This window comes from Protopterus annectens, chromosome 8.part1 (assembly GCF_019279795.1).
Source record: "Protopterus annectens isolate FY-2018-M chromosome 8.part1, PAN1.0, whole genome shotgun sequence".
In the NCBI taxonomy this organism is placed as follows: domain Eukaryota; kingdom Metazoa; phylum Chordata; order Ceratodontiformes; family Protopteridae; genus Protopterus; species Protopterus annectens.
In genome coordinates this window covers 394,856,736-394,881,361 of record NC_056742.1, presented here as the reverse complement: position 1 = coordinate 394,881,361, position 24,626 = coordinate 394,856,736, and the positions used below count along the sequence as shown (strand labels likewise).

The following is a 24,626-nucleotide window of genomic DNA, read 5'->3' as shown; positions in this document are numbered from 1 at the left end:
CCCTCCAAGGAGTGGACAGAAAAGACAAAATCAGATACAAAAGTTATGCATTTACCATAATGTCAGATCTCTGCTGTCATATTCCGTCCATTTCTCAACTTACCCGCTCTCCATCCTCCTCCTTTTCTTTTGTAAGTAATGTTTGTTTATCATATTCTAATTCTGAGATTAATCCAGCTGACCTTGTCTTGACTCCTGAAGGTTAAGCCTTTCACTTCACTTATCCTTTGTACATGGTCATTTTTCCATTTAAACACATTGTTATGGTGCCATCAAATGCTCTCTTTTTCAAAATAGGTTTGGGTGGGCAAACCTGACCTGAGATAGTTTGATGTTCTTCATGTTTCACTGTTGCAGTCATCACATTTGGGTTATCTGCTTGGTTGTAGCCCTCAGTCGGCCTAATTAACAAAGTCTTGGGTCCTGCATCAGTTGCTGTCCCTTCTTCCGTGACGTCAGGGCTATAAAACATGCAGCTGACTCCATTACATCAGTCTTTCTTGCCGTGTGGTGCCCGAAGCAGAAGCAGTTCAGAAGTGCCGGTTGGCCGACTCCTGAAATTTTCGTTTTCGAGTTTCAGAACCGAAGTCTTCAACTAACAGCTAAGTACCTCGTTGGGGAAACTTTTTCTTGCTCTAAGCCGATGTCAGTAAAAGTAAGTAATTGTATTACTTGTGGAAAGCAAATACTTCATAAAGATTTTCATTCATACTGTATTCCTTGCCTAGGCCCTAACCACGACATACCTCGCTGTTGGTTTTGTGCCTTATTTAAACCATGAACTATCCGTCTTCCGTATATTTTCGCTTCTAGATATTTTGGTGCTCGGTTCAATTATCCTGATATGTCTTCGGTAAGCCATCCGACTACCAACATTCTGAAAATAAGCAAAGATAAAGACAGAGACAGGCTGCCTAGGTCCAAAGCTGCTGACGACGCTTCTCCTAAGCCAGTCACCAGTTCGCTGGTACTCAGTGAGGTGCTTTCGCAGCCCCTGATACCCCCTACTTCAGATTCATAGGCCTCTACTGAGACCCATTCGGAGTCCGGTATGCCACAAGATGCTTCAATTGTGGAACCTGCGGATGTCTCTACCTTGGATGGGTACGGAGCCACTGTGCAGGCACCAGCTTCTGAGGATGTATTCAGGCCCTACTGACTTGCGTATTAAACCAAAGCCATCTTCTTCTTCTTCAAGGCCTAAAACTCGTACCAAGCCTAGAAAAGTGATGCCCAGACCGCATGGTCAGGCCTCTGTGCCTAAAAAGCAAATAAGAATGTCTGAAGGACTTATTACTTTAATCAGAGAAAGCCAGCCTTCCCCCTCTAAGAGACCTAGGACTGAGTTTGCTTATGTTACTTCTGACCAGGATTCTGAATTTTCTGTTTCCTCTGATAACCAGGATTTACCCTCATCTACCTATGAGGATTCTGATGCTGAGGACTGTCTTCCCTCTGCTTCCCCTCCAGAGGATTTCTCTTTTGGTGAAACCTTGCATACTCTCAGGGAGCATTTTCATTGGGAAAGTCAGGATTTCTCTGATTCAAAAAAGAGGCTTAGGGATTTCTTACTACTGCCCCAGCACAGGCCTTTAGCCATACCGCCTGTACTAGACATTGTTGATGATGCCTTTTCGGAATCTAGCTAGGCCCCTGACTCTTTACCTCCTGCTCCCAGAAAACCTGACAGATATTACAGGGTCCCTGACTCTAACAAGTTCCTTTTTAAAAATCCTACTGCGGATCCTGAGACTATTTCACAGGGACCCAAGGGTATTAAAGCTACTACTGCCAAAAATCCTACCCCCGCTGATAGAGACTCCAGGGTGCTGGATAGATGGGGTAAGAAGGTATACACTTCTGCAGCTTTGGCCATTAGGGTAAACTGCCAGGTTCATATGTTAAAGTATCAGCAGCATATTACTGGATTGCTTAAACAGAAAATGATGATTCCTGATTGTGCTGAAAATAAGGATTTACATGATTTACTGCACTCAGCTGAACAAGTTAGAAAACATACTTTGCAATGTGGTTTTGATTCACTAGAGGCATCTTGCAGGGCTGCTGTAACTGGGTCTGTACTTAGAAGGCATGCTTGGCTTAAGGAACAATCCTTGCCAGATCATGTTAAAAAAAATTACTGGATGCTCCCTTAAACCAGGACCATCTGTTTGGCAACAAGGCAGAAGTAGTTCTTAAAAAGATGGAGGAGAAAGCAAAATGTATGCAAACTGTTAAATATTTTTTACAAGTACAACCTCCAAGGTTTAGTAGGCATTGGCCTTCCAAGAATTGGTCCTTTCCTGCCTCTTCCAGACCTTCTCAGTCCAAACTCAGGTCCAGCAGAGCTCCCAGGCTTCAGTCCCAGGGTACGCACAAGACTAAGCAGTGGGGGGGCCTCCACTTCCAAATCTGGGAGTAATAAAACTCCCCCCTATGGTAAACTGTCTCAATGACTTCTTTTTAAATCTTCCAAGCACTTCTCAACTAACTGCCCCTTTAGGTGGAAAGATTGCTCTTCATGCGTAGAACTGGGAACTCATTACCCAGGACAAATGGGTTTTAAATATAGTGTCCCAGGGATACAGATTTCACTTCCACACATTACCAACACCAAGCGGATGACCAGATCTACCCCCAAATCAGTGGGCAGAGGCCCAAAAGCAAGTAATTTCGCTCTCAAGCATGGGGGCTATTCAATTGGTACCAGAAGAGGAAAAGGGGCAATGTTTCTACTCGAGACTTTTCCTGGTACCCAGAAAAGACCGTTCATGCCATCCTGTCCTGGACCTGTCTACTCTAAACACCTTTTTGGTGATTCCAAAATTCAAGATGCTGACTCTTCACCAGTTGCTCCATATGCTAGGCAAAGACACCTGGTTGGCAACACTAGATTTAAAGGAATCATACCTGCACAATCCCAATCCAGGAATCTTGCAGAAGATGCCTACCCTTCAAAGCAGGCTACACACACTGTCATTCTTACCACCTCTGCAGACTAGCCATGGCATTATGGAACTCGGCCCTGAGCTACCAAGTGCATCTACAAGCTCAATTCCTGTCAGGAAAACTAGCAGACAAACTAAGCAGAAACCTCATGGACCCACACGAGTGGAAACTGGAACCAAGGATTTTCAACATGTTGACAAGCAAATGGGGGAGCCCAGATATAGACCTGTTTGTCTCCCCCCCAGAACTATCAATTGGACAAATTTTGCACAAGGACTCCCCACAAACAAGCTTGGAAAGTGGATGCTTTGTCCTTCAGCTGGAAAAACTTATCAGTTTATGACTTTCCTCCTCTGCTCTCCAAAGTACTACTAAAGATCAAACCAAGGACAATTTTAATTGCACCAGACTGGCCACGCTAACACTGGTGGGTACCCCCTTTTGTGCAGTGTGTTACTGTTGGCCCCATGGCACCTGCCTCAGACTCCTACCCTATTGTCTCAGCAGGAGAACCAGATCCTGCACCCTCAGCTTCAAACACTGAACCTAGCAGCCTGGCTAATTACCTAATCTCTCCTTTACCATCCCTCTGTAAACCAGTGATGGATATAATTTTAGAGGCAAGGAGGCCTAGTACTAGAAAATCTTATGCTGAAAAATGGAAAAGATTCTGTGCCTGGAACCAGTCTCAAGGGATGAGCACAGCAGTGCCCAATTTACCTCAGATTTTACAATGCTTAACTGAGATGCTTCACAAGGGCCTGCCTTTCTCCTCCATCAAAATTCACGCCTCGGCCATTTCAGCTCATTGTAGTACAGAACCTCCCCTCTTCTCTCATCCACTGCTCAAGCAGTTCCTCAGAGGGGCCAGAAATTTGCGACTACCCAGGAAAGCTCCAACCCCAGCCTTGGGACCTTAACTTTGTATTGGAAAAACTCACTCTTCCTCCTTTCGAGCCAGCTGCTACTGCAAACTTAAAATTCCTTTCTTGGAAAACAGCTTTCCTTTTAGCAATCACTTCAGCAAGAAGGGTATCTGAATTACAGGCCCTCATGGCAGTGGAGCCTTTCATCATCTTTCATGCGGACAGGTTGTCTCTCAGGACCAATCCCTCCTTCATACCCAGGGTGGTATCCACTGTCGCCCTCAATCAGTCCATTCATTTGCCAACCACCTTTCCTAATCCACAGAACAAAGGGGAACGGATACTGCACTCCTTAGATGTGCACAGGCAACGTAGATTCTACTTGGACAGGACTAAACTTCAAAGGAAATCTGAACAACTGCTGGTGGCATTTGCTGCAGGGGCAGAGGGGAAGGCTATTTTAAAGCAAACCATTTCCAAGTCAATAGGCCATTGCATTCATTTCTGCTACAAGCACCATGGAAAACCTATCCCACAGGGGATTAGACCCCACTCAACCAGGGCAGCATTTATCTCTACAGCCTTTCTCAGAGGCGTCCCTACCAGGGACATCCTAGAAGCTGCTTCCTGGAGTTCTGTACATACTTTCTCCAAGCATTGTCATCTGCCAATTTTCTCTAAATCCAGAGCTGGCTTTGCCACTGCAGTCTTGCAGGGCCTTATAGCTGGTGCTAATGCTATCTAAATTCCTCCTCCCATCCTTAGCTTTGGGAATCTACCCAAATGTGATTACTGCAACAATGAAATTCGAATAACATAGTACAGTTGTGTACACTTACCATAAATGTAGATGTTTGAGTGTATTCACTGTTGCAGTCCTGGTTACCCTCCCTCCAGCCCCCTGTCTTCTTTTGGCTGTACCTGTACTCTCCTTTACTGTGCTCAAAAGCTTTTTGGTGTATTTGCTTTTTTTTGAAGGTATAACCTTGTATATTTATAGATTTAATTGCTTCCCATTAGAGGGCACCTGACATCTGGGGCAAGAAAAACTGATGTAATGGCATCAGCTGCATGTTTTATACCCCTGACGACCTGACGTCATGGAAGAAGGGACAGCAACCGACGCAGGACCCACGACTTTGTTAATCAGGCCGACTGAGGGCTACTGCAAGCAGATAACCCAAATGTGATGACTGCAACAGTGAATACACTCGAACATCTACATTTATGGTAAGTGTACACAACTGTACTTTCTGCACACTGGTATTATGGGTGGAGGGAGGAGCCTGAGCACTGGATCCAAAGCTTTGAAGTGGCCAAAGCTGGATCTGAGGTCCATCTGTTGAGGAATGGACAGAATACAACAACACAGAAGAGATGATGAAGAAACGAGGGGGGGGGGGTTCAAGTAACTGGGAGAGATTGGGATTTTGGATGCAAATCTTTAAGAACAACAATATTCATATAGAATATTACATTTATAAAGTAGCAGAAAGTATTTTAAGAACTAAGTCAGTACGGCAGTGGCAACGAGATTCTGCCGATAGGGATGACTGCAGCTTGGGATACAGACAACAGGCAAGAGGGGGCGGGCATATATTGGTGAAAACTGGTAAAGGAACCAAGGTATTGGGAGCAAATAACTAGGGAGGGAAAAGTAATAGCATGGGAAGATGCCAAGAACTTATTTGGACTGCAGATCAGAGATTGTCTTCCGTATCAAGGACTGATATCAGAGTACAGGCAAAGAGAAAGAAATAGAGGGATCCTAAAAGAAAGACCAGCACTGGTAGAGTTCTTAGTAGAATCTACAACAGAAGTGGCCGTTAAGAAAGGAATAAGCAGAGCATGTAAAATATTGTTTGATAACTATAAGAATCGATCAAAAGAATGTTAGGAAGAATTGGGAAAAGAGATTAGATAAGCAACTGAAATAATAATTATTCCAAGCCCGCTAGCTATACAATAAAGGGTATCCTCCAGTTGGTCTCCGAAGCAGCAACACTTCCACAAGGATACCCTTTATTGTATAGCTAGCGGGCTTGGAATAATTATTATTTCAGTTGCTTTGTGGTGGAGAGGTGATTTTGAGATTAGATAAGCAATTCGCAAAGAAACAATCAGAGTATATATGTATGTCTCCCAAATATGCAGCAAAATCTAAAAGGTTTAGGATCTTTTCAGGGAAGTGTTTACATAGATTTTTTTTATATCCCAAGCAGGCTCCAATGAATCTTTACTCAGGTAGACAGCAAATGTTGGAGATGTGATGTGGAAGAAAGAGGTAACTGGGAACATATTTTCTAGGAGTGTAATGAGTTGGCTGACTTTAAAGATTCCCTGTAGACTGCTCTATCAGAGATGCTGGTTGAGCAAATCGGAGTGACTAGGAAATAATGTTTTGAGCTGTGATAGTTGGAATTGCCTAGACATAGTAAGGCTTTGCTGAGTCTAATTATGATGGCTGCCAAAAAAGCTATAGCTAGAAAATGGAAATTGAAGTCTAAACCAGCATTACTAAAAGTAACAAAGAATGTGGTCTGAGGTACAACAAATGCCCAAAGCAGTCACCCACATGCAGCTGAGACAAATTTCTAGCCTACTGTGGTGGCAAAGAAAATGTACTTATTCATTTTTAGGCTGGAAGAAGGACCAACCATAGGGCTGGTAGACTGTTTCATGATCAAACTGAAAATAGTGCCTCTTTCCCGGTGAAGACTGGCAGTACATGCTGGTAAAAGTACCAGTCTACAAAAGTTACTTTGTTGACTGAAAAATCGCAATACAAAGGGCTTTAAAACACCATGGCAGCTTCACAGCAGACAAATGAACACAATTTCTCCACAGAATGTAAGTTTTCAGTTAGTATACGCTACTTTTAAAGTCACAGAAAGAAACAAGTGCTCTGTTTAAAAGAACATTACAATCTCAAGAAGTCTGTTAAATAAGAACACTCCAAGCTTTAAAATAAATTTCCATAAGAGAAGAGTAGTAAGACATCAACAAAATTTAAGAAAATTTTTTTTTTCCCCCCAAAAGGAACTTCTGTCCAACAAAGAAAAGCACAAACTGACCGTCAGCCCTGAATAGCCTCAGTGGAGCGTACTCTTTGGCAGTGGTACTGCTCTGAAGAGCTTTGTGCCCATACGTGTCCTTTATTCAGGTTATCTCAAGCTGCCTGACAGTTTGGGCACATGGAAGGTGCACTGAAGCTGGCCCACAGTTGTAGTCTTAGCAGGATATAACCCATATAGCTAAGGCTGCTGCAGCAGTGCTCATTGTGAAGAACATCACTGCACTAATGCCCATAGTTGTGCAATTTGATTACTCAAAAGGAATAGATTACCAGAAAGCATGCCTGTCCATTTAGGCATCCATTTTTAACAAGAGAAAATGGAGAAAAGAAAATCCCGTTGATACAATAAGAAACCTTACATACAAGGCAGTCTGCAACTGAGGATTTCATTACACAGCATCTGCAAAAGGTGCAGGGCATTCTTAATCTGGTAGTCTAGTTCCCGACATCCATCAGAAACACCCAAAGGCTGTCCTGAAGCAACAGTCTCATTCATTACCTTTTTACCTCCATAAACTGGAACAGAATATTTTGCACCTTCATCAGTTGCAAAGTGAGAAAAACACTACATCTTCCACAAAATGAAATGCAGTTTTGATTTTCTGCAAAACACTGTCCCTTCCCTGACTTGGCCACAGATGAGGAAGACAAAACATCCAAATCCAGCATCTCTTTGGTAGTTAAAGCCCACTTCAGATCTCATCTTTACCTTATGTAACCTCTTTAAAATTAACCCAGCTCCCTGTCACCATACTGCAGCCGCACTCTGCATCTCAAGAAGTAAGAAAAGCCCCCAGTACCCTGGACAAATTTCCCAAACTTAATGTAAATACCACCTTAGGTCCCCAAAGCGTCCGTGGGCATATTGGGACTAAACTAGTCAACAAAGCATAAATGAATTAATGAATAAATATACTCATTAATTAAAAAACAATTAGGTGACCATTGACTTCTCACTTGTACATTAAAACTGCAGTTTATCAGGGTCTTTTGCACTGTTAACATCAAATTCTGGCAGCTGTATCTCACTGACGTGACATTTCCCTTTCCATATGTTCTTTTCGTGGTTGATTGAACTGCACTTTAATATTTGTTGTTGTGTGGTTTCTAATGTTTGTCGTGTTGCTTCTAGTTTTAGAAAACATTTGCAAACAATATTTCTATTGCATTACATGAACTTGTTGGTTTAATCAGTCGTTCTTGTGCTTAATATTGTGTGAAGTGTAATAGCCATCCAGCCTACCTTTCAGAAGAATACACAACTTTTTTTTTTTTTTTTTTTTTGCAGGACTTGTCCACCAACACATAGTGTTATGATGCATGGAGGAAATGCACGATCAGAGAATCCTACGGCCACTTCATCATCTCTGCCACTTTGTACTCCTAATGCACTGCTATTGGCAGCAAGCAACCAATTTGGGAGCCAGTTTTCACAAGTCAGGCCTGAAATGAGGCAGTTTCCACTACAGTATCAAGCTGTGGCTCCCACTGCACTACAGCAGCCTCCTCCTCAGAGATCTGCAAAAGAAACGGAAATTTTAAAGCAGGCGTTGCTAAGGATATTTCCTGAAAACCAACAGAAACAAAAAATTGACAAAATTCTAACTTCCAATCCATACATGAGAGATATGAATGCACTTTCTGCCATGATCCTTGATTAGTAAACACAGAAGTCTGTTGATTTCTTTGTCGCTGAACCAAAATCATATAGTGTACAGACACTGATTCACTAATTTATAGATTTTATTTTGGGAAGGACAGGACACTTGCAGCAGCATAATAAATGGGATTTTTTTCATTAGATGTCAGCCCATCTGGCTTAATATTTCTTCCAGTAATTGAATGTCCCATGCCTGTGAAGTAATCAGTCTTTCTTTGGCACCTGTTGCCAATACTGCATATGCATGTGATGTTTATTTGTATCAAAACTTGTTTAAGTAATCTAAGTGTGTGTACCAGTTTTTAATGGTGTCTAATTAATTTGGCTTACTTTCCAGTTGAGCGAAAAGCAAAATACACATTTTTCATAATATAAAGTACTTCTTTTGTGAAGTTATTTATTACCATTTCAAAGTTTAAATGCATGTTTTCACTAGATCGTTTTAATGTCTTCCCATTTTAAATCTGTAGTTGTGTGTATTGGTAGACATTTTTCCCCCAAAGACTTTTTGTATTTTGTTTAGGGTTTTTTCAGGATGCTTATAAGTGAATGGTGTGCAGTGTTTAAGTATCTTTAAAAGCCTCTTTAGCAAAGGTGCTTCAGAAAACACTCAAAGATTTAGAGAAGGAGGCTAGTAGTGATGGGCCCTTGAAAGATATGTAAAAACATAAGTAACTAGGAAAAGTTAAAGAAGTTTTTTTCTTGTTTTGTTTTTGCTTTTTCTGTAGTGACCATTGAGAATCCCCCCACCCCCAGTTGGCATGTTTGTTCCCTGAGGAGATGAGAGTTGTACAGCCCATTTGTTCTCCCTAGATGTGAGGAGCTAATGACAAGAGTGGTGATGTCATCCTGTTTGGGGAATCAGGGTTCTTTTTATGGTCCTGCCTTTTCCTCTTGTGCTTGCCTGCCCATGTCATAAGGGATTGATGATATGCATTGCGTATATGAGAGATGCATCTCCTCAGACTCCCTGCTGCCATGAATAGGCATGCATATCCAATAATCCTTGTTAACAACAAGGTAATTTGACATGAAGTCTATATCCCGAACAAGCATCTATAAACCTTCCCCCAACTAACAGGCTGGCAGGGTGCACCTCATCATTCTTCTCTTCTTGACCAGGTCCTCCTCTGCCTGTGTCGCTGATCAGTCCCAGATCAGTTGGTTCATAGGTGGTGGTCTTATCCCTGTGTGCCATGGAGCTATCAAGGTTCCTCTAAAGTGTCAGAACAGTAAAGCCAAAAAGAAAAATGCATCGTCTGTGCCAAGCTGCTTTGATGATACATTCTTGAAGGTTGCAAAGGCTGGAGATAAAATAGCTCATCAGTTATAGTGAGAAACAAGAATCACCAGTGTTTGTCACTGGGACTGGAGACAAAGACCTGAACTCTGCTGAGGGTCAATGAAACACTCTGCAGTAAAATAAATAAATAAATTAATTAATAATAATGTTTAGTGGTTTTTCAGCTACAGAAGGTAAGTGCCATCATTCAGATGGGAAAGAGTGACCTGAAACAGAATATTGCATGATGTTTATCGTGTTTCACTGTTGCAGTCATTATTCTTGGGTTATCCTGCTGGCAGGTTACCCGCAGTCGGCCTGAATTCCAAAGTCCTGGTCTGGTGTCGGTTGCTGTTGCCTCTTCCCTGACGTCAGTGCGCCAGGGGTATAAAAGATGCAGCCGACGCCATTTTCTTCAGTCTTTCTTGCCGCGCGGTGCCCAAAGCAAAAGCAGTTTGCAAGTGCCGGTCAGCCGACTCCTGAGATTTTCATATCCAAATTTCGGAACCGAAGTCTTCATTAAAGCTAAGTACCCCGTTGGGGAAACTTTTTTTCTTGCTCCAGACCGATGTCAGAAAAAGTTAACAATTGTATTTCTTGTGGGAAGCAAATACCTCATAAGGATTTTCACTCTTACTGTATTCCTTGCCTAGGCCCTGATCAGAACTTTGATAGTTAACCAACGCACTATTAAGCGTCTGTTCGATTTTGCATTTCATTACTTTGGCCGAAGATTTAATTATATAATGCCGTCGGAACAGCCGACGACCAGATTTTACAAAAAAACACAAGGAAAAGGGTAGACATCCGAGGTCCAAAACCGACAACAAGGCCTCCGTTAGGCCAGTCGCCGGTTCTCTGTGAGGTGCTTTTGCAGCCCCTGGCACCCACTACCTCAGAGCCACAGGCCGATTCAGACTCCCACGTGGAGCCAACTGGGCCTCTGGATACTCAAGGTATTGGACACTCAGAAGTCATTCCCTCAGATGAGTCCGGAGCCGCTGAGCAGGCATCTGCTTCTGAGGGTGTCTTCAGACCTACACAGTTATTTTCAGCTTCAAAGACAAAGACTAAAGCAGCTCTAAAGACAAAGAAACAAGTACAGCATTCTCCTACTCAGACGTCCATGCCTGAAAAACAGATGCTTAAAATGGCCGAAGACCTAATTACTTTGATCAGGGGTTCCCATCCCCCTCCTGATAAGAGGCCTAGGCAAGAGACAGAATATGATTCTTCTGATCAGGTTTCTATTTCCTCTGATTCCTCTTCTGAACAGGATTATTCTGTGCCTCCCTATGAGGACTCTGATGCTGAAGAATCCATTCCTTCAGCCTCACCTCCTGAGGATTATTCTTTTGGGGGAAACCCTGCATACCATGAGGGAGCATTTCCACTGGGAGAGCCAAGATTACCCTGAATCTAAGAAAAGGCACAGAGATTTTCTGCTACTTCCTCAGCACAGGCCCCTTGCTATTCCACCTGTTCCTAGACATTGTAGATGTATTTTCAGAGTTCAGCCTGTCCCCTGACTCTTTACCCCCTGCACCTGCTAAGCCAGACAGATACTACAGGGTCCCGGATTCTCATAAATTCCTATATAAAAACCCCGCTGCAGACCCAGAAACTATATCTCAGGGTCCCAAAAGGGTCAAAGCTTCCACTGAAAAAAAACCCTGTCCCCTCTGATAGGGATTATAGGGCACTGGACAGATGGGGGAAAAAAGTTTACACTTCTGCTACCATGGCTGTAAGGGCTTTAAATTGTCAGTTTCATATGCTTAAATATCAGCAATACTTAATGTCCCTGCTTAAACAGAAAATGTTGACAAATACTGAATGAGAACAAAGAAATGCAGGATTTATTGCGTGCAGCAGAACAAATGGGAAAGCATACTTTGCAATGTGGTTATGATTCACTGGAGGCCTCTTCCAGGGCCGCTGTTACAGGTTCTGTTATTAGAAGGCATGCTTGGTTAAAGGAACAGAATCTGCCTGATCATGTTAAAGCAAAATTATTAGATGCCCCATTACAGCATGATACTTTGTTTGGTGCTAATTACTGCGGTGGTGGTGGTGCTGCGATAGCGTTTTCGCCTCACAGCAAGACGTTGTGCCGTTCGATTCTCAGCTAGAGCGTCTTCTGTGTGGAGACATGCGTGAATGGGTGTACCTTCGTTGAAGGTTGTGCATCAGGGCTGGCAAACTTGGCATGTAAAAAATCTACTGTCAATCATTAGCGGACCGGAGTTCCGCTGTGGCGACCCCTAACTGGGAAAAGCGAAAGACAGAAACAAACTTTGTTTGGTGCTAAAGCAGAAGAGGTGTTGAAGAAAATGGAGGATAAAGCGAAATCCATGCAGACAGTTAAGGATTTCTTACAGGTACAGCTACCCAGATTTAGCAGGAACTGGCTTTCTAAAAATTGGTCCTTTCCAGTGTCAGACAGACCACAACGAGGCAGATACAGACGTCCCAGAGGCAGATCTCAGCCCCAAGGCTCATACAGGCCTAAACAATGGAGTGCTCCTACCTCCAAAAGCGGAGAAGACAAATCACAACCTTACAGGAAACAGTCCCAATGACTTTCCTCTGCCAGATCCAAGCACTGTTTTTTGGCAGCTCCCTTAGGGGGAAAACTAGCATTTTTTCATCAAATTGGCAAATGGTTACCCAAGACAAATGGGTCCTGAACATAGTGTCCCAAGGCTACAGGTTCCATTTTCACACCCTACCAGTGGCAAAAGGTATGCCAGACCTGCCACACAATCAATGGGCAGAGGCACAAAAGCAAATTACAGCCCTCATGGACATGAGGGCCATTCAACAAGTACCACAGCAGGAGCAGGGGCAAGAATTCTACTCCAGACTTTTCTTAGTGCCCAGAAAGGACAAAACCTGGAGACCAATACTGGACCTGTTAATACTAAACATGTTTCTGAGGTTCCAAAATTCAAGACTGTTGACTCTACAGCAGCTGCTGCCCATGCTGGGCAGGAAGGCTTGGCTCGTAACTTTGGACCTAAAAGAGGCATACCTGCATGTCCCAATCAGACAATCTTGCAGAAGATACCTCGGATTCATAGCTAGCTCAATGCACTACTAATTCTCTGCACTGCCCTTTGGCTTATCTACTGCGCCCAGGGTCTTCCCAAAATGCCTGGCACCAGTAATTGTATTTTGCAGACAGAGGAATTCAAATATATCCCTACTTGGACGACTGCCTTATTCAAGCAGAGAACAAAGACATTCTTCTAAAGCATCTGGCGTTTGTAAAAAGATTACTAATTTGCCTAGGGTACACCGTAAACGAAAATAAATCAAAACTAGTACCCTCTCAAAAAATAATATTCCTGGGTGCAAGCTTAAATACAACTGCCCAGATGGCTTATCTCACACCAGACAAACAAAAGCAACTGACTTCTTACTTCAAAAAAGACCCAGTTATCTGCAAGGAAAATCTTACAGGCCTTGGGTTTCATGGCATCCTGCATTCTACTAATTCCATATGCCAGACTGCATATGAGGAAACTACAGTGGTATCTAAAAAGTGTTTGGACTCAGCATTGCCACAGCCTGGAGACAGTAATTACCCTCATTCCCTGCCTGCAACAGGAGTTTTGATGGTAGGCAGAGGCCTGTCACCACAACAAGGGTCTGCCATTCACTTTACCCACAGCCAGACAGACACTGACAACAGATGCATCAGATTATGCCTGGGGGGCCCATATGGCAGGAAAATGTATTCAGGGCATATGGCCTGCAAGCCAGATGCATCTTCCCATCAGTCAAAAAGATGCTAGCTGTTCAGAATGCCATGACAGCTTTCAAGGATCTACTTCATCCAGGACAGCTACTGATAAAGACAGACAATACTACAGTCATGTGGTACATAAACAAGCAGGGAGGTACACATTCCTACCCCCTCTGCAGACAAGCAATGACCTTATGGGACACAGCATTGACTTATCAAGTTCACCTGCAAGAACAATTCATGCCAGGAAAAACAAATACTCTGGCAGACTAAGCAGAAACCTCATGGATCCCCACGAGTGGAAACTGGATCCACAAGTCTTCAGCATGATAACAAGGAAATGGGGATGCCCAGACATAGATCTATTTGCCTCCCCTCGCAACTGCCAATTACAGAGATTTTGCACAAGGATTTATCATAAACAAGCATGGAGAGTGGACGCCCTATCCTTCAGCTGGAGAAATCTAGCAGTATATGCCTTTCCTCCACTGCCTCTCCTTCCCAGGGTACTCCTAAAGGTCAGACAAGAGAAGCCAAAAATTATACTGATTGCACCAGACTGGCCACGTCAGCACTGGTACCCAATCCTAAAGAGCTTGTCTCCAGGTCCAGCATGGATATTGCCTCAAACTTCTCATTTGCTGACCCAACAAAACAATCGAATCCTGCACAGCCAGCTCAGGACCTTAAATCTGGCAGCATGGAGGATAATGTAGCCATTTAGAACACTCCTCTTTCAAAAGCTGTTATGGATGTTATCTTGGAGGCCAGGAGGCCCAGTACCAGAAAATCTTATGCAGAAAAATGGAAGAGATTCTGTGCTTGGAACCAGGAACAAGGCATTGACACGTATGTACCAAATATCCCTCAGATTTTACAATACCTAACTGAGATGCTGGACAAAGGCCTTTCTTTTTTATCAATTAAGATTCATGCCTCTGCCATTTCAGCCCATTACAATACGGAACCACCTATCTTTTCTCATCCTTCAATAGGGCAGTACCTCAGAGGGGCCAAAAACATCAGGCCTCCAAGGAGAGCACTAATTCCGGCATGGGACCTCAATTATGTCTTGGAAAAACTCACACTGCCTCCTTTTGAGTCAGCCTCAACAGCGGATATAAAATTCCTATCCTGGAAAACAGCTCTGCTCCTAGCAATAACCTCTGCAAGCCGAGTCTCGGAGTTACAAGCACCCATGGCTGTGGAACCTTTTATCATTTTTCATCCAGACAGGGTTTCTCTGAGGACAAACCCAACATTTATGCCTAAGGTGGTGTCCAGTGTGGCCCTCAACTAAACCATTCACTTGTCTACCTTTTATCCAAATCCACAGAACAAGTGAGAAAATTCTGCATTCTTTGGACATACACAGGCAGCTACGCTTCTACTTGGACAAAACTAAAGCTTTCAGAAAGACAGAGCAACATTTAGTGTCATATGCTGCAGGATCACAAGGAAAGGCGATCTCAAAACAGACTATTTCTAAATGCATAGGCCATTGCATCCGTTTCTGCTATTCTCAGCATGGCAAATCAGTGCCTAAAGGCATTAGGCCTCATTCTACCAGAGCAGCAGCCACTTCAGCAGCCTTCCTCAGAGGAGTACCAACCAAAGACATCTTAGAGGCTGCAACTTGGAGTTCAGTGCACACCTTTACGAAGCGCTACCACTTACCTCTTTACTCTAAATCCAGAGCAGGCTTTGCTACTGCAGTTCTGCAGGGCCTCATAGCCTCTCCTAATCCTATTTAGCCCAGCCACCCATCCTCAGCTTTGGGATTCAACCTAAGAGTAATGACTGCAACAGTGAAACACGATGAACATGGTACAGTTGTGTACCTACCATAAATGTAGATGTTAGAGTGTATTCACTGTTGCAGTCCAGGTTTCCCTCCCACCGTCCCCCTTTATTTTGCTGGGGTTTATCTGTACTTCTCTATTCTATACAGCCTATGTGGTGTATTTGCTTGTAGATGAAGGTAATATTTCTTTACTGCATGCATGTTTATTGGCATAATATATTTAGCCTACCCTTTTGGGGGCATCTGACATCTTGGGCAAGAAAAACTGAAGAAAATGGCATCGGCTGCATCTTTTATACCCCTGGCGCACTGACATCAGGGAAGAGGTGACAGCAACCGACGCCGGACCAGGGCTTTGGAATTCAGGCTGACTGCGGGTAGCCTGCCAGCAGGATAACCCAAGAGTAATGACTGCAACAATGAATACACTCGAGCATCTACATTTATGGTAGGTACACAACTGTAAAACATAATTAAGATGTAGAATGATCAATATGGTCCAATGACATAAAAAGGCTGAAACCCGGACTATAACCTAGATAGTTCACACTAGATCAATGATATGGTTGCTGGAGATGGCCAGGTAGGGAAGGATGGGTTTGAGCAGTGGATATCTTCTTACCAGTCTTGCAAGGAGGAAGGTGTTATGACCCACTACTATGACAACACCTACTCATGTTGTCATCCTTGGAAAAAGCCAGAACTGTCTATTGCTGTTGAACTGTATATGTACCTCTGGGGGGTCTACTTTCTTTGATCAAAATACCATTATTTCGAACAAAGAAAGTACGACCTTACTTTGTTGAAAGTGCACTTTCGCAAATTCCCGTTCAGCGAACCAGCAATTAAAATAAAAAACAGTTTAAACGCTACATTAAATATACTAACTCCAAGATCGCACTACAGTGGGGAATCGGGTATATTCCCCTTATCCCCATTGTAGTGCTCTGTTTTATTTAGATTGCCAGTTCACTGAACTAGAATTCGTAAAAGTGCACTTTTGCGAAAGTATGGTCATACTTTCTTTGTGTGAAAATATGGTATTTCGATCAAAGAAAGTAGACCCGTACCTCTGGAATCTGGAACAATGTGAGTGGAAGCACATACATCATTACCCGCAAGGCAGCCATTTTGAGTTAGATTGCATATGGTGAAGGGGAGAACAGGGACTGGGCAGGGACTTCCTCTGGACCAGTATACTTTCCCCACTCTCTTATGCCTGACATTTACTTCAGGGGAATGAATGGCCTCGGGTACCTGAATGGAAACAGATGAGCTAGCGGACTGTCGCCTAGTTTGGGAATGGCTAGATGTTAAGTTGTCTATCTCGCCTTCATTCTTGCTGGATCGGTTCGGAGCCGATCCTCGGCTCCGACTCGGCCACTCTAAAAGCTCGAGAGTTAGTTCCACCGGCTCGAGGCTCCCCTTCTATCCCACAATGCTAGGCGGTAATACCTCAGATCTCGTTTGCCGCTACAGCGATCGAGGTGTGTTGTTCCAACCGGCTTCAGGTTACTTTGTTTAGAGCAATCTAAAACTTATTTTAAACCCCTTTAACTTAGTTTTTATTGATAATTTCCAAAGTTAAATAGTTTTTTATCCATTCCCTGCAGTTTCTCCACCCTTTTTACCTCAAGAACTTAGGAGTTCTTTCCTTAGGCCTTCGGGCCCTTCCATCCCCTTATTAGTAGTGAAGTGTATGTGTGTTTTTTTGTAGGGATCAAAAAAATAGAAATTAAAAACTAAATTTATTAGTTTAATTTAATTTTTTATTGGATAGTGTAATCGGTGTGTTTGTGTCTGTGTGGGTGATTGCACTTTATATCTTTAGTAATATCTAAGGATTCAAAGGTCTCAGGCTTTAAGAAGTGTGACTCGTGCTGTCAGAAGATGTCTCTGACAGACGGTCACACTTCTTGCGTGTACTGCCTGAGACCTTTGCACCTGCAGGACTCTTGTACTGTCTGCCATGGCTTCAGCCCTAGAGTCCTGCAGGAAAGGAAAAATAAGCTTATCTTACAAGGCTTATTGAAGCCTGAGGGTCCCCCGACTCTATCTTCGGGCAAACCCTCCAAGCCTACTAGGTCGTCGGCTCCAGCTTCCGAGTCGACACCTAGGGCTTCGAAGTCTGCTACAGCATCGGCTCCGGCCGGAGCCGATGAGGCTCGAACACTTATTTCTTCTGTTTCCTCGGCACCGGCCGGAGCCGAGGTATTAGAAATCACTGAGTCGGCTCCGATAAGGTTATCTGAACCGACAACTAGGAAAAGGTCTAGGTCACCGTCTCTTGGCTCCGTTCATTCGGCTCCAGCATCTCCCTTGCTGTCTGAACGGAGCCATAGGTCTCACTCCTCTAGGTCGTCGAGACTTTCAGATCATGACCTTCAGAGGGTGGTGAGTCGACTTCTTAAGTCCGAGGCACTGGCCCAAATGCTTCAGAGCCCAACTCATCAGTCGATGCTTAACCCTATTACTCAAAATGTTCCTCCTCCGACTCCTTTGAGTTCGGAGCCGGGGCGGTTCGGACCCGAGACTGTGGCAGCGTCGGAGCCGATACAATTGTCTTCGGCGCAGTCGTCTACTCCGATTTCTTCATTGGAGGAATCTCGGCGCCGGACTTCCCTCGTCGGCTCCGAGGGGGTGAGTGGCATCGGACCCTTGTCCGACCCCGCTCTCCCTCTCGGTGCTTCGGCGTTGGTGAGTTCGGCTCCGACATCGGCCTCGGAGCCATCACTGTCGGTGCCGAGGGAGGTTTTCAGCTTTTCGGAGCGGAGACCTCTGGCTCTGCCTGACAGGGGTGCTTTCGAGGTCATGCGGAGTGTGTTGGAACCTGGTTCAACTCCACAGTCGGCTCCGTCCGCCCCTCCCTCCTCGGTGCCTCAGGTAATTTCTACTCACTCCCTCATCGCAGAGAGCCAGCTCCTCAAGAGTCCCCAGTGGGGATCTCCTCCTCTTCCGAGGCCTCTCCTGAATTGGCAGGAGAGCCCCCTAGGAAGAGAAAGTGCAAGAGGAAGCACATAGACTCACCTGAGTCTGTCACTTCTGACACGGATTTAGAGGATTCTGAAGGTCCCACCCCCCCCCCCCCATTCCCCCTCTGAAGATGTCTTTTTTGCAGACATCCTGGAGATCTTAAAACAGAGGGGGAATTGGCCAGCCCTCAACCCTTCAGAGGATGAATCTGCGTATCTTGAGGCATTCGGCTCTCGCCCTTCCACCTCCTGGGTGTCCCCCCCCTTTGACCCCCTCATGCAGGTGGTAGTAAAAAAGGCCTGGACGGCTCCTGACTCTGTGGACCCCACCCCCAGGAGACCTTCAAAGTTTATTACGGCCCCAGCAGACAAACAATTTTTGACTAAAGGAGTTTCTGTGGATGCTATGGTGGTGGCTGCTGCCACCAAGAAGGAACTAGCTGATCCTTCAGTGCCTGTCCATCCTCCTAACAAGGAATCTAGGTCTATGGACAGGTACGGGAAGCGGATGTTCTCGTCGGCGACCTTTTCGATGCGTTCACTGAACTACCTCTGTCATTTCACTCGTCTTCAGAGAGACTTGATCAAGGAAGCGAGTGAGATGTTAAAGGATCCAACAGCTGCGGGTTTTCAGGATAAGATGAACGCTCAGCTGGCTACCCTCAATTCGATAGCTAACTCCTCCATGCGCCTCCTTTCATATGCGGCTGATGGAGCGAGCAGAGCCGCAGGTACAGGTGTGGCCTTACGCCGGCATGCCTGGATGCAGCTATGCAATTTTGCGGACCCTTTCAAGACGTCTTTCACTAACTCCCCGTTTGATGGATCGCCTCTTTTTGGTCCTCAAGTGAAAGAAACCCTGACAAGGTGCGTGACTGATGGCAAAACTCTTTCTGCCGTCTGAGTCCGTTTTTCTACTCCTTCTAGGCCTTACCCCAAGGGCCAGAAGGGTGGAAAGATGTGGTTCCGCAAACAATCTCAAGGAGCTTTGCCTGACGCACAGAGTCGGTTCCCCTCTGGAGGCAGAGGGGGGAACAATAATGGTAGACGCCGCCCTAGAGGCAGGGGGGGGTCCGCAGAACTAGGGCAATCGAGAAACCCTTTCTGACAAGCCCTTTCAACATCCCTGAGGTGTTGCCCAACTGTCCACCTTCGGAGGCAGTCGGGGGAAGATTATCACTGTACCCAGAAGCCTGGCGATCCCTAACTCAAGACAAGTGGGTACAGTCTATCATTTCCGAAGGCCATCCCATTCTTTCGCATTCCAAAACAATCAAAAAAGTCCCTTCCAAATGTTCCACCCACTCAAAGGGAGCAAGCAGTGTTAGAAATCTCAAAGTTGCTTGCAAAAAGAGCCATTCAACCAGTTCCAGCAGACCAGCAAGGATCTGGAATCTACTCCAAATTCTTTTTGGTTCCAAAGAAAACAGGGGACTGGAGACCCATTTTGGATCTCAGCAACTTGAACAAGTCTGTCAAGAAAACAAAATTTCGGATGGTCACGCTGCAGTCCATCCTACCCCTATTGGGGAAGGACAACTGGATGTGCTCTATAGACCTCTAGGATGCGTACTATCATATAAAAATGAACAGACGCTCCAGGAGATTTCTCCGCTTCAGGTTGGGAACCAGTCATTTTCAATTCAGAGCCCTGCCCTTTGGACTCACCACAGCCCCCCGGGTGTTTACCAAATGCATGGCAGTGGTCGCCTCTCATCTGAGACGTCAAGGATTCCAGGTGTTTCCATACTTAGACGACTGGCTCCTTACAGCCCTCACCAAGCATCTTCTACTACTTGCCAGAGACTACACTTTTCGCACCTGTCGAAAGCTAGGTATCTCAATAAATTGCGAAAAGTCTGTTTTGTCGCCTTGTCATGCTATTTAGGCGCAAATCTAGACACAGTCAGCATGTCAGCCAGACTCACAGACCAGAGGATAGCAGACATACACAAACAAGTCTCTCTTCTCCTCCACAGCAACAAAATCAAAGCCCGACTGGTCCTGAAAGTACTGGGGATAATGGCAGCTGCTATCCCTCTTCTACTATTAGCCAGATTTCACATGAGAATCTTACAATGGATGCTCTTCACACAATGGTCATACCAACAACTTCCGATGTCCCACACCATTGTGATAACTCAAGCATGCAGGAATCACCTTTTTTGGTGGATTACATCCCCCCAGCTCTTCTTAGGAAGACCCTTTGTTCCTCCCCCTCCGGTTGCTACTCTGACAACGGACGCCTCCCTGATCGGGTGGGGGGGGGCATTATCAGGGCAGGACGGCCCAGGGCATATGGCAACCTTACGAACGCCACTTGCATATAAATGTTCTAGAGATGAGAGCAGTGCTTTTAGCGTTGCAGGCCCTTCAAGACTCTCTTCCGATAGGAACGATAGCAATTCAGACGGACAACATGTCTGTAGTGTGGTATATCAACAAACAAGGCGGAACCAGATCCTGCCCCCTATGTCGAGAGGCACTCAGACTGTGGCAATGGACGATTTCTTCTCAGCGGTTTCTGATAGCAACGCACATTCCCGGGAAGTCCAATGTCATTGAGGACAAATTGAGCAGAGCTATTCTCATGCCTCACGAGTGGTCTCTGAAAAATTCAGTGTTGGAGAAAGTTTTTCTAAAGTGGGGCCAGCCTTGCTGCGACCTTTTTGCTACTCCCCAAAACAGCAAGTGCGAAAATTATTTCACTCTTTCCCCAACCAGGCCATCCCAGCAGAGATGCTCTAGTCCAAGATTGGCCCCGGGGACTTCTGTATGCCTTTCCTCCCTTCCCACTGATTTCTCAATTAATATAGAAAGCCATCGCTCAGAAAGCTTCCTTGATCCTCATTGCACCTTACTGGCCTCGACAGGTTTGGTTCCCATTTCTGCACCGTTTTCTGTTGGAGCAACCCTGGCATCTGGACCCAGTTCCAGATCTCTTGACCCATCAGTCGGGTCAGTTACATCGCTCCCTCCCCTCTCTGAACCTCACTGCATGGTTCCTCCAATTCCAACCCTAGCCAGGCTTCCTCTAATATCTCACTCAGTTCGAGATATTTTAATAGTTTCCCATAAAACCTCCACTCGGAAGATTTATCTTAGTAAGTGGAAACGTTTTTCCTGTTGGGCGCAGGGAAGGGACATAGACCCTTTCACTGCTTCTATTCAATCGATCCTTGATTTCTTAGCCGAACTTTTCCACTCAGGTTCGTCTCCTTCTACTCTTAAGGTCCAATTGGCAGCTATATCTAACTTTTATGTTGGAATCTCAGAGTCTGCCATCATGTCTCACAAACTTTGCAAAGCCTTTTTGAAGGGAATTTTTCTTCTCAAGCCTCCTATTAGGAATCCTCCTCCTTCTTGGGACCTTAACTTGTTTCTCACATCTTTGATTCTTCCCCCTTTTGAACCTGCGGCTTCGTGTTCGATGAAATTGCTATCCTGGAAAACACTCTTTTTGGTAGCCATTACTTCGGCTAGAAGAGTCTCTGAACTTCATGCACTCTGTAGTCGATCCCCTTACCTTTTGTTTCATAAGGATAGGGTATCTTTACGTACCAACCCATCCTTCTTACCCAAAGTAGCCTCTCCGGCAAACCTAAATCAAAACATTGACCTTCCTGTGTTTTTTCCTAACTATTCCAACAGGTCAGAACAAAAATTACATTGGCTAGATGTTCATCGACAATTAAGGTATTACTTAGACAGGACCAAACAAATCAGAAAGTCTGACCAACTGTTTGTTTCTTATGCAGAAGGCAGAAAGGGCCTTCCAGTATCGAAAGTATCTCTCTCCAGATGGCTTACATCTTTGATTTCTTTTGTATATGAGATCAGGCATCAAAAGTTACCAAACAAACCTAAGGCTCATTCAACTAGAGCTTTGGCTACTTCCATAGCTTTCCAAGACAGGCTGCCTATTGATACGATTTGTGCTGCAGCTACTTGGGCGGCTACTCATACTTTCATTTCTCACTAGAAGTTGGATTTAGCTTCTAGACACAGAGCCAACTTTGGTTCCACTGTACTCAAGAGTCTGTTCCGATAGGCCACCCGGGACAAGGTGCTAGGGACGCGGTCCCATCCAGCAAGAATGAAGGCGAGATAGACAACTTAACATATAGAAGTTATGTACCTACCATAACGTTCCATGTTAGTTGTCTTCTCGCCTTCTTTCTTGCGTCCCACCCTCCTTCCCCCTAGACTGGACAGACCTAGAGGAGTTTGATTGTGACCTTTTTTTCTTACCACCTCTATTTGTATATATGTATATACTGTAATATGTATATATTCCCTCATCAGGTTTTAGGTCACCTTCTTTCTGTCACTTTATAGAGGTGGGTTCCCCCTTTCCAGTGTTTCTGGATTTTTTCCTGGCTGGGCCTAGCTTACAAACGAGATCTGAGGTATTACCGCCTAGCATTGTGGGATAAAAGGGGAGCCTCGAGCCGGTGGAACTAACTCTCGAGCATTTAGAGTGGCCGAGTCGGAGCCGAGGATCGGCTCCGAACCCATCCAGCAAGAAAGAAGGCGAGAAGAAGACAACTAACATGGAACGTTATGGTAGGTACATAACTTCTATTTTACAACCCTTGGGTGGACAGTTTAGGCTATAATGGCAATGGCTGGGGAGCCACTGGGCCAAGGTCCTGGAAAAAAACATTGTACAGTGGACACTCAAGCATGTCTGTGTTGTAGTCAGTGGTTTTATTTTCTCCACTACAGATTTTATCTGCTGCAGCTCCATTAGTTGGTGTTTGATGATTTACTTAAAAATATGTTAAGGAGAGTCACGGACCCATTAGATACAGACCTAACTGGAATGCGTATTGGTCCCCTTGTGTACCACACAAGTCTTAGTCATTCAGTGAAGGTTCTTTAAAAAATATGGTGGTACACTAAGTTAACTGCTAGGTATGCTTCTGTTTCTTGTCATTTTCACATAAATAATTTCAATATCCCCCTCTTGCATTTCATCTTAGTGGGATTTTTGAATTTAGCAGACTGAGTCATCCTTGGGTTTAACACTAATATTTGATAACTCAACAATTACATTTATAATGTCATACCTTCCCAAGGATGTTTCATTAATGAAACCAAATGCTTATTAATGGAGTGTTATAACTGAGACTCCAAAGAGGTGCCTGCTTATTAAAAATGCTTAAATCATTAAAAATTTTGTAGTCATAAGATTGGACTATCTCAGTCTTAGTTGATTTGTTTCGACTATGAAAAGGTAGACAGAATTTTTAGAGCACCACCTGATTGCCAAGACCTCATGATATACCCTTCAATAATATCTTTGTCTTGTACATTGAGATGAAAAACGTGCACCCCTTCCTATCGAACAGGCTGGTAAAATGGTTTTACCTGTCCTCAGATGTTTAAGTTAGAGTTGTTAGGTTACATGACATGTATGGGCCAGTATTCAAGGTTCACCTTACAGTAGTTTCTTGATAGGACTTTAAAGTTGTTAATTACCTGACATATAAGGTTCAGTGTAAAGGTCCATCTTACCATTACTAGGATTTTGAAGATCTAATAAGTTTAAAAATAAGAACTTAGTTTGAACTGCTAACAGGCATTCATATTGCAAAATGTGCCTTTGCCACAATTGATACTTCTCTGGAGTTCCACAGCCAAGTTTTTGACCAGCAGAAGGCATGCGTAATTAAAGAACTCCAGCCATATCCTGAGCATACTACAGTGGTACACTGATTCACACCAATTAGTAATAATTTTGTTTTTACTTATGAGACACAGCTACTTTATTTGTAGAACGGAAATAAAAGGAAAGAACCATATCTGTAGTGAAGTAGTGTTTCCCATCTACCATAATGATAGTAAAACTTCACGTTGTTTCGATCATCCTCCTTATGGAGGGTTAGAAGACAGTATATGAAATCACAAAAATATTTTTTGTATAATTTTTTTTGTTTTATCTATATCATCCCTCCTAGATACTGACCCATTGGTTTCTCCATTGGTGTGAGAGTCGAGCACCAGTGGGCAATCTTATGCTGAACGTTGAGTTTTTCAATTTTTATAGCCAAAATTTGTTTCCTTGATGCTGCCGAGGACCTGCATTGTCAAGGGGCTGCTGTGCCTTCTCTTTCAGTGGACTTAAAGGGAGTTACCACACCATACCACTACAGAAGAATAGCCCCAACCGTACAAATGAAAGGAACTGCCAAAAAATATTGAATTGGGTGCTAAAGTTGTTGTATTTCGGCTTTTTCCCGGTTAGGGGTTGCCACAGCAGA

The 24,626-nt window shown here is 44.3% G+C and overlaps 1 protein-coding gene across 1 annotated transcript in view; it reads left to right on the top strand.

The window, feature by feature from the left end:
- N4BP1 (NEDD4 binding protein 1) overlaps nucleotides 1–8,927 on the top strand; it is a 679,137-nt gene extending 670,210 nt beyond the window's left edge. The window contains exon 11 of the mRNA XM_044081613.1: nucleotides 8,180–8,927. Coding sequence (XP_043937548.1) covers nucleotides 8,180–8,552 — 373 coding nt within the window. The 3' untranslated portion in view covers nucleotides 8,553–8,927. The remainder of the gene's footprint in view (nucleotides 1–8,179) is intronic.
- The last annotated feature ends 15,699 nt before the right edge of the window (nucleotides 8,928–24,626 follow it).